General features: G+C 34.8%; 2 protein-coding genes across 2 annotated transcripts; both read right to left on the bottom strand.

Moving 5' to 3' along the window:
* Positions 1-33: 33 nt before the first annotated feature.
* On the bottom strand, positions 34-5,215 carry LOC107644251 (uncharacterized). The gene is made up of 9 exons (XM_088488700.1): positions 4,913-5,215; positions 4,403-4,480; positions 3,641-4,075; positions 3,346-3,448; positions 1,917-2,021; positions 1,600-1,770; positions 945-1,115; positions 743-843; positions 34-430 (listed from the first exon to the last, which is right to left on the bottom strand). The coding sequence occupies exons 1-9, from the start codon at positions 5,171-5,173 to the stop codon at positions 383-385; spliced, it is 1,473 nt and encodes a 490-aa protein (XP_088344826.1). The 5' UTR covers positions 5,174-5,215; the 3' UTR covers positions 34-382.
* A 5,471-nt stretch (positions 5,216-10,686) lies between these two features.
* LOC107641182 (uncharacterized) lies at positions 10,687-11,106 on the bottom strand. Its single transcript, XM_016344689.2, has one exon. It carries the CDS (start codon positions 11,104-11,106, stop codon positions 10,687-10,689), a length of 420 nt encoding a protein of 139 aa, XP_016200175.2.
* Between the last annotated feature and the right edge of the window lie 384 nt (positions 11,107-11,490).

The following is an 11,490-nucleotide window of genomic DNA, read 5'->3' as shown; positions in this document are numbered from 1 at the left end:
ACAATCATCAATGTGACCATTGAAAATATTCCATAGAACTAATTTAGACTTATTCTCTCTTTTTTGGTATTAATATAATAAATAAATATAAATTTTCTTTTTATATCATGAATATGTCTTATATATCATAAAGACCATAAAAGCAAAGATAATATATATATATATACAATAATCCCAGAATTCTGTCCAAACTTTTGCAGACATCTATAACTTGACGTGTACCTATCCTTTGACTACACATAGTAACTTATGCAGCAGCACAAGTCATGCATATGCATTGGCAGGACCTTGAAAAGGGTGTTCTCTATAGCTTCATCTACTCAGTATTCTTGATGTACAAAAGAATGAGGTATAGGTATTACCATTTGGAAAGAGCAATGTACTAAGGCATGTCATGTTGAATGAGAAATTCAGTTATACATGGATATACCTGCAATTGGAAGGTAGGCAATGATAAAGTTAGGTAAAACCCTATATTGAATAAAATCTCAAATTGTTATTCTATGTATAAGGTTTTGCTAATACATATCACAAAGACACTTATTTGTGCAAAATGTCTATCTCAACAAATTTTCTGAATCATTTGTCCATCCAAAATGAGGACCGGGGAACATATTTTTTCTGTCTCTATTATCTCATTGTTTCTGTATTGTGTGTCCTAAAACAGTTACAAAACGCGGCAATTAAAATACACAACACACACACATATATATAAGCAGAAAAATATTTGAAACTACCGTACCAAATGGCTACCGACTAAGTCGTAGTGGCCATAGTGTGGTCCTCCAGGCTCCCCAAAGACTTTGTATGTAACCAAATCCTTTGGAAAGAGCTTCGCGGTTTCTGCATCACATTGTATGATTATACTTATGAATATACTATAAATGAAATTTGTTTTGGCTTCAGAGTGAAGCTTTAATGGATTGGATAGTTCAATCTAATACCATATACAGCCTCAGGAGGGCAAATTAGGTCTTGGTCACCAGCAACTGCTAAAACAGGAACCTTGCTTTTGCCGAGGTGGTCCTTGTAATAGAAAGTTCCATTGCGGTCACGTAAACCACCTTTCTGGAAGGCAGTGGTTAATTGCAAGAGAAGCTTAGAAGGCACGGTACCTGTCAAACATTTTTAGGTTGTCAATTTTGAAACCATACAATGTTGAGAAGAGTAAAGTTTTGCAAGAGCATGAATTGATAATAGTATTTAAGGAGTTGACAAACACCGAACCGAAGCATGCAAGGCATAACATTTATATAATCTAAGCTAAGAAACTGGTGCTTTACTGCTTTTCAATGTATGGACCAGATGACAAGAACTTATGAGACTGCAATATATGGTAAGTTAAGATTGAACAAATGGAACAAATCAATAAAACGCGTCTAGATTCCAAGAAAAATTTGGGTATGGATCAAGTCTGTTATTCATGTTAGATAAAATATGCAATAATTGACTTCTCGATCCAAGTCCTGGATGCCATACTATGCAGAGTTGCATATGAAATTCTTTCGTAAAACTATGCATATATATTATGTTGAAAGACATGTAACAAAAAGTTGAAAAACAATGTTAGAGGGGGAAAAAAATGAAACTGGAACTTACAGAAGTTGTTTAAAACAAGCCTGTCAAACAGCTTTTGATTCATCATGTCCTGAGCTGAAATCTGAGACTTTAGCCAAGATAGCATATATGGAGGAAAGTTTGCAAATGGATAAGCAGTAGCCATCAATGGTCCAACTGGGATAACAGGAACATTTAAAGCCTGAGCAGGCTCTGCCTGTGAACAACAAAACAGTCTCTTCAGTTTTCGATTCGTAGACATCACACTTAACTTGAAAAGAAGAAAATAGTAAAAATAAAATAAAAGACAAAAAAAAAACTAAATATGTGTTGTCAACACAACCAGTCTAATTGATCACTTGCCAGCGGTAAAAGAAACTTGAGAGATGATCTTGAAGGTGTATAGTCGAGCGATGATGCCAAAGTAACAGCCGATGCCAACCTAGGATCCTGTCCATCAAAACCTGACATACAATTTATGTAGCAAATAAGAAGAAATGTTGTTTAACACAATAAACAGACTAGTGCCCAGCAAATTCCTCAGAGGATAAAAGAGGAGGATAAACATATTTTTTACATCATCAACTCTCCTCTACATAGTTGTTTACAGCAAAAATAAATAAATAAAAGATTAGAGATTCATGAAATTAATGAGCTACACATCTGCCTCTGTTTATGAAAGGGATGAGCATAAAAATAGATGCTCAAGTTCAATTTCGTTATTAAAGGAAAAGAATCACTCTCTTTAAATACAACATCAAGCATTTCATAATACTCAACTTAGGACTTTTGGCACTCCATAATACCCAAGTCCCTAACAGTACACCAGCCCTAGAGAGTCAATGTTCACAGCGGCTTTACTCTGTAGACATTGACCCAGCAGTAGCCACTCAGCTAGGGGCTATCAATTTTCGGTATTTATCTTAATTCAACCTATAGGTAGCTCTTTCCATGCCGCCAACAACCTATTCTTTGATACCAATTGTAAGACTAGGCAGTAGCAACAGAGTAAGAAAAAGAGGTGTGAGAATAGAATTATAGAAGACAGAGTAGAAGAGAGAGTGGATAACAATCAGAGGAGCAGGAAGATATTAAGGTGATACCCTCCTGGTCTCTGATGAATTAATTGATAAACAAAATGCTGAAAGGTACAGAACAAGGTAGCATTAGAGATGCTACCACTCTCCTAAGGTTCTGCCCAGCACAAATCTTTTCTGTTTTCCTATTGATTCCCTTCATCCCTCTTAAATAAAATCTCAAATCTCAATCCTCTCTCCTAAAACAGAATTTATCCCTCTCTCACCCTCCCCACTAACTTTTATAGCTGTCCTATTTGTTATATCAGCTAGTCCCACTCTATTTTCATTTTCAATCCTCTTTTCTTCATTCTTCTGCTTCTGCTATAAATAAAAGGCAATGGAGCTATTTTCTACTCTCTCTCTAATTAACCTAACTGCCTCTTTTCCCTCACTCTTCTTGTTTTCTCCACTTGAGTACTTAACACAATCATGAACAGTTTCCTGAAGTTATTACATGGTTACAGAACACTTGGGTTGATACTGATGCACCCAATCATAAAATGGCATTTTCATATTAAAATGTGGATCCTACCACATTCTATTCTGAAATGTTATTTTATAGTTTAGGTGCTCCATTAACACACAAGAATAAATAAGTCTGCCCCAAAATGCAATTGAATACAAGTTTTGATCAATCTGTCAATGAAGTAATGAATTCAAAGTTACTGAAGTAGCAAAAGAAATATGACAACAAACAAGTGGGACTTACCGCTACGTGATAGCATTGCATACAACAAAATGCCCCCCATTGAGTGACCGATTGCCAGTAATTTTCCATCTCTTGGTTGGCATTGAGCCTTTATGTACTCCATCTAATAAATTAAGAAAGTATGAAACCGATGATTGAGAAAATATATTAAATAAGATAGTCTAAAGTTGTTATACACAACACAACTAATGGAACAAATATTAAGATTTCACCAAAGAACTGGAAAGGAGATAAGAGATAATGTTAAGCTATCGCCAAATTAGAAATAATGTATTACAAAGGAACGTCACCTCACCGCAGCAGGTACATCCTCTTCTAGATAATGGTCGAAGTCCCATTCGTGCTTGGCAACGAGTTCAAGTTGTTTCTGAAATTCTTCTAGATTGGCAGTAAAACGCTCTGGATAGTTTAAAAGTTGTTGGCCTTCAAGAATATCTTGAACTCTGTCAAATATTCTTGTAAAAATATCCATCAAGTTAGTTGTTTGCCGTAATTCTTCAAATTTAGCTACAACCTCTGGCGCTCCCCTTTCCAATTGAGTACCTTCTGTATCAAGAGAGGCACCAAGGTTACTAAATCCCAATGTTCTTGAAGAAGAAGCACTGTTTTTACCGCCACTAATTGCAGGATCTTCTTCCAAGTTATCTCCATGTGTGCTCAACCCAGCACCTCTAACCTCAAGAGTCCATGTATCGAATCCTTGTGCCGACATGTATCGTGCAAATGAAGACTAAACACAACACAAAATGCTCTTAGCAGACATTCTTTATATAGTGAACCAAAATTACCTAAGAAAGATATGTCATTAACAAAATTATCCATGGAAAAATAGAAATCCATGAGTAATTTTGTCGGCGACATGATATTTCGTGGCTAATTTTCATAGTACACACTTCTTTCCAGGAAAACACTGATCCAATAGTAAACTATTGTCATAAGTAACAAAATTTATGACTTCCCTTCCAAGGAACAACTTGCACTAAAAATCTTATGAACTGAAACCATGAAAGTAATGTTATCAATTATAAATGCTTTTGAATGGAAAATACAAACTCACATCAGGAGAGAGATCATAGCCAATAGCATTGGTTGCAACCCCTGACAACAACAGAAGCGGGTGATTCCTCATCGGTGCCTGCCAAAAAAAAAAAAAGCAACAAGTTTAAGTGTTAACAGCTCATACCTTTATCTAAACACATGCAAAACAGGTTAGGTGTAACTAACTGAAAATTTAACTTTGTTTCTTGCAACTTCTGCTAAAACTATAACTCTGATTTGAACTAAAATTCAAGTAGGCAGAACGTGATCTAATCAAATTAAAATTTATCTCGCATAATGCAAACTAAAATTTAAACATTCTATAACAAAACTAGAACTTGGAGAAACTAATGTTCAAACTTACTAAAAATGGAGTTTTTTTTTAAGTAATTTTTTTTTTTTTTGCGTTTTCGATACAAACGAAGGAATTCAAAGAAACCCAGATGGCGAATCATTGAACTGGAAAAAGGGTATCAGTAAAATACTTGGAAGTTGGAGACTTGACGAAGAGAATGAAAGAAAGAAGCACCTTTGGTGAAGGAAGGTAGCGCCACAGAGCGAGATTCCAACCGGAGTTGGAAACAGGGACGCGGTGGAGCTCGTCGGCGGTGCATATCGACCTTCGCTTCTCGCATTTGCTCTCCAAATGCACGCCGTGGAACGCTGCCGGACACGGCAGAGATACTCTTCGGCGGTAGAAATGCGGAAGAAAGACTCGGATCCCGTCATTAGGGTCGGGTCGACCCGTGTCGAGGTAACGAAATCCGGCGCCAACGTGGTTAAGAATCATGTTAGTTTAGTAATATGGAAGAGTTTATGGAATGTTGATATAAATAAGCGTGCATGATATGAGACAATTTAGTACTAATGCTAATGTGTAATTGTCTACAAAGGTAAAAAATGAACTTTTTTTTTTATAATAATTATAATATAATATATATTTTAAACCATAAACTATGAATATTTTTTTTTTAGAAAAAGTGATACTTAAAATTAAGAATAACCTACTAAACTGGTAAGTGAAAGTTTACGTGGCTCATAAAAATAATTCCAAAAATGTTAACAACAAATAAATCTTTAACAAAATTTAAAAAAGTAAAAAAAAATATTAAATATATATTTAAAAAAAGTATTCTATTGTACCTTAGCTTTCATTTGATTCAAATAATTAACTATTTTTTGAAAATTATTTAGAAAAATAATCGCATAGTTATAAAAGAAAATATCGAAGGCTCTTTTGAGACTATTTTGAGAGAATATCAAAGATAAAATATTCAAACTTTTTAAGTTTAAATCAAAAGCCTTGTGAACAAGCATATTCTAAAAACTAAAAACATAAGGCATTTATTAAAATGTTTACGAGAGAAACTTTTATAAAAGAAGTTAAATAATTAAAATTTGTAATATATTTTAGAATGCATTTAAAAAAAATAAAAACTTATATTAATAATAAAGTGTCCTTGGAGGAAAATAAATATTTTCTAAACAAAAAAATTAACAATCTAACGTGTTAATAATTAAGTGTTTGGCTGCCATACACGGGTACACCGTACACCTAAGTACCTAACCAAATAAATGGTGTGCACCATCCCATTTGTTGCTGTTTCACCATTTTTGGCTTTCATTTCTTTTTTTTTTTTTTCTATTTTTTTTTTTTAACAAAAATATTATGTATATATTAAAAATTAATAACTAAATTAGTTATTATTATTTGTATATAATATATACTATTTAATTTATTTTTAATATATTTTATATTTTAATATATATTTTATACTAATAATTTATTTAATAAATAATTTTTTATATATATGCAACATGTAATTCTGTTTTTAAACATTAGTTCTCTTCTACTCTCCTAATGTTAAAATTGGTGAGTTTAAAAAAAATGGAAGGGAAGAACCTCACGAAACTTGATACAGAGAAGAGTATGTGCAACTGTCACAATTTCATCACTCTTGCACTTTCACATTCTGATTGCAAAAATTGCCTCCAATATTACATTTTCAGTTATATATAATAGCTTCTAAACTAAGTTGCACAATTAATTATCTAATTGGTATTCTAACAAATTAATTTGCTGATCACTTACTAATAGAATTTGTCCACATCAGCACTTCCTAACTAATTACTAATTTACTATTATACATAACTAATTAGTTCAGGTAACACCCCCTCTCAAACCAAAATCGGTGACATTCACCATTCTGAGTTTGTTGCAACATTTTCTGAAACATGGTGGGAGCCAATGCCTTAGTTAGCACATCAGCTGTTTGATTAGTTGTGGTGATTGGTATCAACTTGATTACTTGTTTTTGCCATTTATCCCTCACTACATGACAATTCATATCTATGTGCTTAGTTCTCTCATGAAACATCGGATTGGCCACAATGTGCAGTGCTGATTGGCTATCATAGTACACTGCAATCGGTTTGTCCAGCTTCACTTGCAAATCTTCTAGAATGTAAGTAATCCACTGAGCTTCCCTAGTAGCCATGGCAAAGACCCTGTATTCTGCTTCCCTAGTAGACATGGCAAAGACCCTGTATTCTGCTTCACACGATGACACTGCTACTGTATTTTGCTTCTTACTTTTCCATGATACAATAGATGTTCCTATGAAGAAACAATAGCTCGATATAGATCTTCTAGTGTCTAAGCATGTACCCCAATCGCTGTCTGAAAAATCAGTAGGCTCTAAATCTGTTTGAGATGAGAACATTAATCCCAATGCTGGCTCATTCTTGAGATATCTGAGTACCCTTATGGCTGCTTCAAAGTGCTTGTCAGTAGCACAGTCTAAAAATGGGCTTAGTCTTCCAACTGCATACCCTATATCTGGTCTTATATTGGTTAGATATAACATTCTTCTAACTAGTCTTCCATATTCTGCTACTAAGCTTAGAGGAGTTCCAGTACTCTTTGTTAGTTTGATGGTATAATCCATTGTAGTTGAACTTCCTTGCCTTCCATTAACCTGTAGTCTTTGAGGAGGTCGATGCAATACTTCCTTTGACAAATCGCAATCCCCCTCTTGCTTCGAACTACCTCTAACCCCAAAAAAAATTGTAACTCCCCAATGTCCTTGATTTTGAAAGGGTCATGCAGGTGCTGTTTGATGAAGGTAATTTTATTCAAATCATCTCCAGCCAATATTAAATCTACATAGACTAAAATAACGGTAAATCTGCCATTAGATGACTTGGTGAAAAGACTATAATCATGTCTTGATTGAGAATATCCAGCACTGAGCAGAGTGGTGCACAACTTGGTGTTCCATTATTTGCTGGCTTATTTTAAGCCATAAAAAGAACAATCTAATTTGCAAACTAATTCTGGTGAGGGCAGAGCGAGTCCTTGTGGTGGGCGTATATATACTTCTTCAGCTAAGTCACCATGCAAAAAAGCTGTGATGACGTCCAATTGATGGACGAACCAGCCCCTCACTGCAGCAATAGACATGAGAATTCGAAAGGTGTTCATCTTAACCACAGGACTATATGTCTCGAAATAATCTACCCTAGTAGTTTGGGTAAATTCCTGAACAACCAGCCTGGCCTTGTGATGATCAACCGAACCATCAGGCTTTAGTTTTAGCCTAAAGACCCATTTGCATCCCACAGCTTTCTTCCCATTAGGAAGTTTGGTAAGAATCTAAGTTCTATTTTCTCTTAGAGCAGTCAATTCAGAATTAATAGCCTTCTGCCAACTAAGATCACAAATAGGCTCAGTATAGCATTTTGGCTTTTTGTGTTTAGGTTGAGAAGTATGTGTGGTAGATAAAATGGTAGAAGCATCAATGGAAAGAAGGGGAAAATGTGATATTGACTCAAAAAACATAATTGTGGACTGATAAAAAAATTTGTTGTTTACTCATGTAGCATGTTTTCAAAATTTTCAAAGAAAAACTTATGAGAATCATGTGAGTTAAGACCTGAATTTGAGGAACAATTGTTGTATGAATCCACTGACACAGTAGGCATACAATAATAATCCGCTAAATTTTCAAGACGCTTTCTATCTCTTGTAAATTTCTTAATAACCTGAGGTGTCTCAGATGCAGCACTAATGAATGGTGAATTATTCGACCTTACGGATGCAGGTAAGCATTCAGATATGTCAAGCTCATGATGATGCATTGGAACTAATTGATTAGGTGATAGTGATGTATGAGGATTAATGCTACTATAAGATTCAGGGAATGGATCATCAAATGCAAAATTATGTAATGTGGATGGTGCAGAATTTGTAACAGTGTCATTTGTTTTTGAACTTTCTAATGAAAATGGAAATATATTTTCATAAAAGAATACATCCCTTGAGATTAATATATTTCTACTTGTTATATCATATAAAACATATCCCTTAACACCATCTTTAACACCCAAATGTACACATTTGACTGTCCTTTGTTTTAATTTCGATCTATGTGCTAATTTTGTTGAAGCAAATCCTAGACATCCAAACACCTTAAGGTAAGATATGCCAGGTGATTTTCCTTTTAAAATCTCATAGGGAGAATGATTTTTCAATAAGACACTGAGAATTCTATTGATGACATGAACCGAATGCCTTATTGCAAAATTCCAAAGTTTCTTTGGCATGTTAGAATGAAACATCATGGCTCTAGCAACTTCTAAAATATGTTGATGTTTCTTTTCTACAATGCCATTTTATTGGGAAGTTTCTACACAAGTGGTTTGGTGTATGATGCCTTTGGATGCATAGAATTTATTCAATTTAAATTTATGTCCATTGTCAGTTTGGATTTTTTTAATTGTCACTCCAAATTGAGTTTCAATCATTTTGACAAAATTCTTGACTAATTCACTAGCTTCACTTTTCAATTTCATAAAGTATAACCAAGTGAATCGACTTTTGTCATCTATAATAGTAAAAAAATATCTAAAACCCGAAATAGAAATGGTATTGATAGGACCCCAAATGTCGATGTGTACAATATCAAAGATATTCATGCTCTTAGAGATTCTTGACATAAACGGCAACCGCTTTTGCTTTGCATAATGGCAAGAATCACAAGGCTTATTACATATTGAAAAATTTAAGTTTTTGTATTCTCTTTTCATAACACCAATCCTATCATTTGGTAGATGTGCTAATCTAAGATGTCACAGTGCAGAATGCTCTATTTGTGTGTGCTGTGTAGATAGTGTAGATGCTAAAAATGTGGATGTAGCTTGTGATGTAGTTTGAACAGGTGTTAGGTCTTCAAAAACATAGAGTCATCTCCTTTGTTCAGCTACACCAATTATTCTCTTGGTAGTCTTGTCCTGGATTTCACACTCATTTTCATAAAAAATTAGTTTCCATTTTAAACCTGCTGTTAGTTTTGATACTGATATCAAATTGAATTTAAAGCTTGGAATATAAAAGACATTTAACAAATAAAATTGATCAGAGAACACAACTGTACCTGTAGTATTGACCAGTGTGTTTGTGCCATCAGGCATGCTGACTAACACAGGTTAAATTGGATGTAATTTTTTAAATGAATTTTTAATATATGAAACATGATTGGTTGCTCCTAAATCGATGACCCAGGATTTGGGACTGAAAACTGAAATTGACATTATGTAAGAGATATCTTGGTTTGATGGTAGAGTTGTGGTAACAATTTGGTTTATGCTATGCGTTGGGTGTGCATCTTGTTAGTTCAGGAGAGCTAGCAATGCCTCTCTTTGCTCTAAGGTGAAATATGGCTCAGAGTTACCAAATTCTTCCCTTTGAGATTGGTTACTTACTTCATCATTGTTCTTTTCAGCAACCATATTGTTGATCATGGCTCTATTGTTCTTGAAATGAGGGGAAAAGTCATGCTTTTTGTAGCATGTGTCTGCCAAGTGGCCATTCTTGCCACAGTATGTACATTGTTTGGATCCTCGTCTAGCTTTTGCATTCTTTCATAGCCTCCTCTTCCCCCTCTGCCTCTTCCTCTTTCCCTTGTACTTCCATTACCAACATCATTTCTGGAATTGATTAGCAGCGCCTTCTCCTCCATTCCTTCATTCATGTTTAGCTGTCTTTCTTGGTGTAAAAGAGATGCAAAAACTGTATCCACCTTGGGTCGATAACATAATCTGAGACCTTGCAGTTGAAAATTGCTCATTTAGACCTCTTAGGAACCTCACGGTCCCTGATTCTTCTTTGTAACCTCTCATTATGCTCAATTCAAAATTGCACTTCTCAGGGCACCTTGAGCAGCTCGAAATTGGCCACAAATTCTCCAACTCCTCCCAAATCAACTTGAGCTTAGTGTAGTAGGTAGTCACTGATGCATCTTCTTACTTAGTTGCAAACAATTCTTCCTCTAATTCTGCTATCCTATACACATCACCATTACTGTATCTGTACCTTAATTCTTTCCACAATTCCTCAGCTGAGTTTATCCACATGACGCTTTGAGCAATTTCAGGGCTTAAAGAATGATTAATCCAAGAAACAATGTGTGTATTACAACGGTCACACGCTTCAAACAACACATCATCCTCTGGTGGCCGTTGGATTGAGCCATCAACAAATTTTATCTTGTTCTTGGATTTCAACGCTTTCCACATATCTCTTTCCCATTTTTGAAAATTATTTCCTACCAAGGTAACTGTAACTATCGCTGATCTTGGATTTTTTCCAGGATGTAAAAAATAAGGACTTACCGGGTCTAAAGTTGGATTTGTCTGAGCTTTGTTTACATTTGACTGATTCATCGTATTGATTTGATTCACCAATGCAGCTAATGCCTATATATCTATTGAAGAGAATGACGAATTTGTTCGAGGTTCCATCGCTTCTTGATCGCAAACCCTAATTTGAGATTCAAATCAATGAATCTTGTTGATGCAGATTCAAAGAGTTTCTTCCCTCGATCTCGCTGATCGAAAATGTTTGTCTATGCTGAATCGGTGCACGACGACACAAATCTCATCAGTCTCTATCGATTGAGTTCGAAGGAAGAGGACAAGAATTTAGATGAGAAGAACGAAGAATGAGAAGGAGAAAAAACAAGGAGAAGAAAAATCGAAGAATCTTAAAGGGAAAACGAATTCACAAGAAGAGAATCAAGAGTTTGTTTTATGAGCTTCTTTCGAAGT

The sequence above is a fragment of the Arachis ipaensis genome, chromosome B5, assembly GCF_059453495.1.
Source record: "Arachis ipaensis isolate K30076 ecotype BB chromosome B5, ASM5945349v1, whole genome shotgun sequence".
In the NCBI taxonomy this organism is placed as follows: domain Eukaryota; kingdom Viridiplantae; phylum Streptophyta; class Magnoliopsida; order Fabales; family Fabaceae; genus Arachis; species Arachis ipaensis.
This window is presented reverse-complemented; position numbering and strand designations above follow the sequence as displayed.

Coding starts and splice junctions, on each gene's coding strand:
- LOC107644251 (XM_088488700.1), bottom strand. CDS start 5,173: ATGATTCTTAACCACGTTGGCGCCGGATTTCGTTACCTCGACACGGGT. Junction 4,481..4,912: donor GCTACCTTCCTTCACCAAAG/GTGCTTCTTTCT, acceptor TTTTTTTGGCAG/GCACCGATGAGGAATCACCC. Junction 2,022..3,345: donor TGCAATGCTATCACGTAGCG/GTAAGTCCCACT, acceptor ATTGTATGTCAG/GTTTTGATGGACAGGATCCT.
- LOC107641182 (XM_016344689.2), bottom strand. CDS start 11,106: ATGAATCAGTCAAATGTAAACAAAGCTCAGACAAATCCAACTTTAGAC.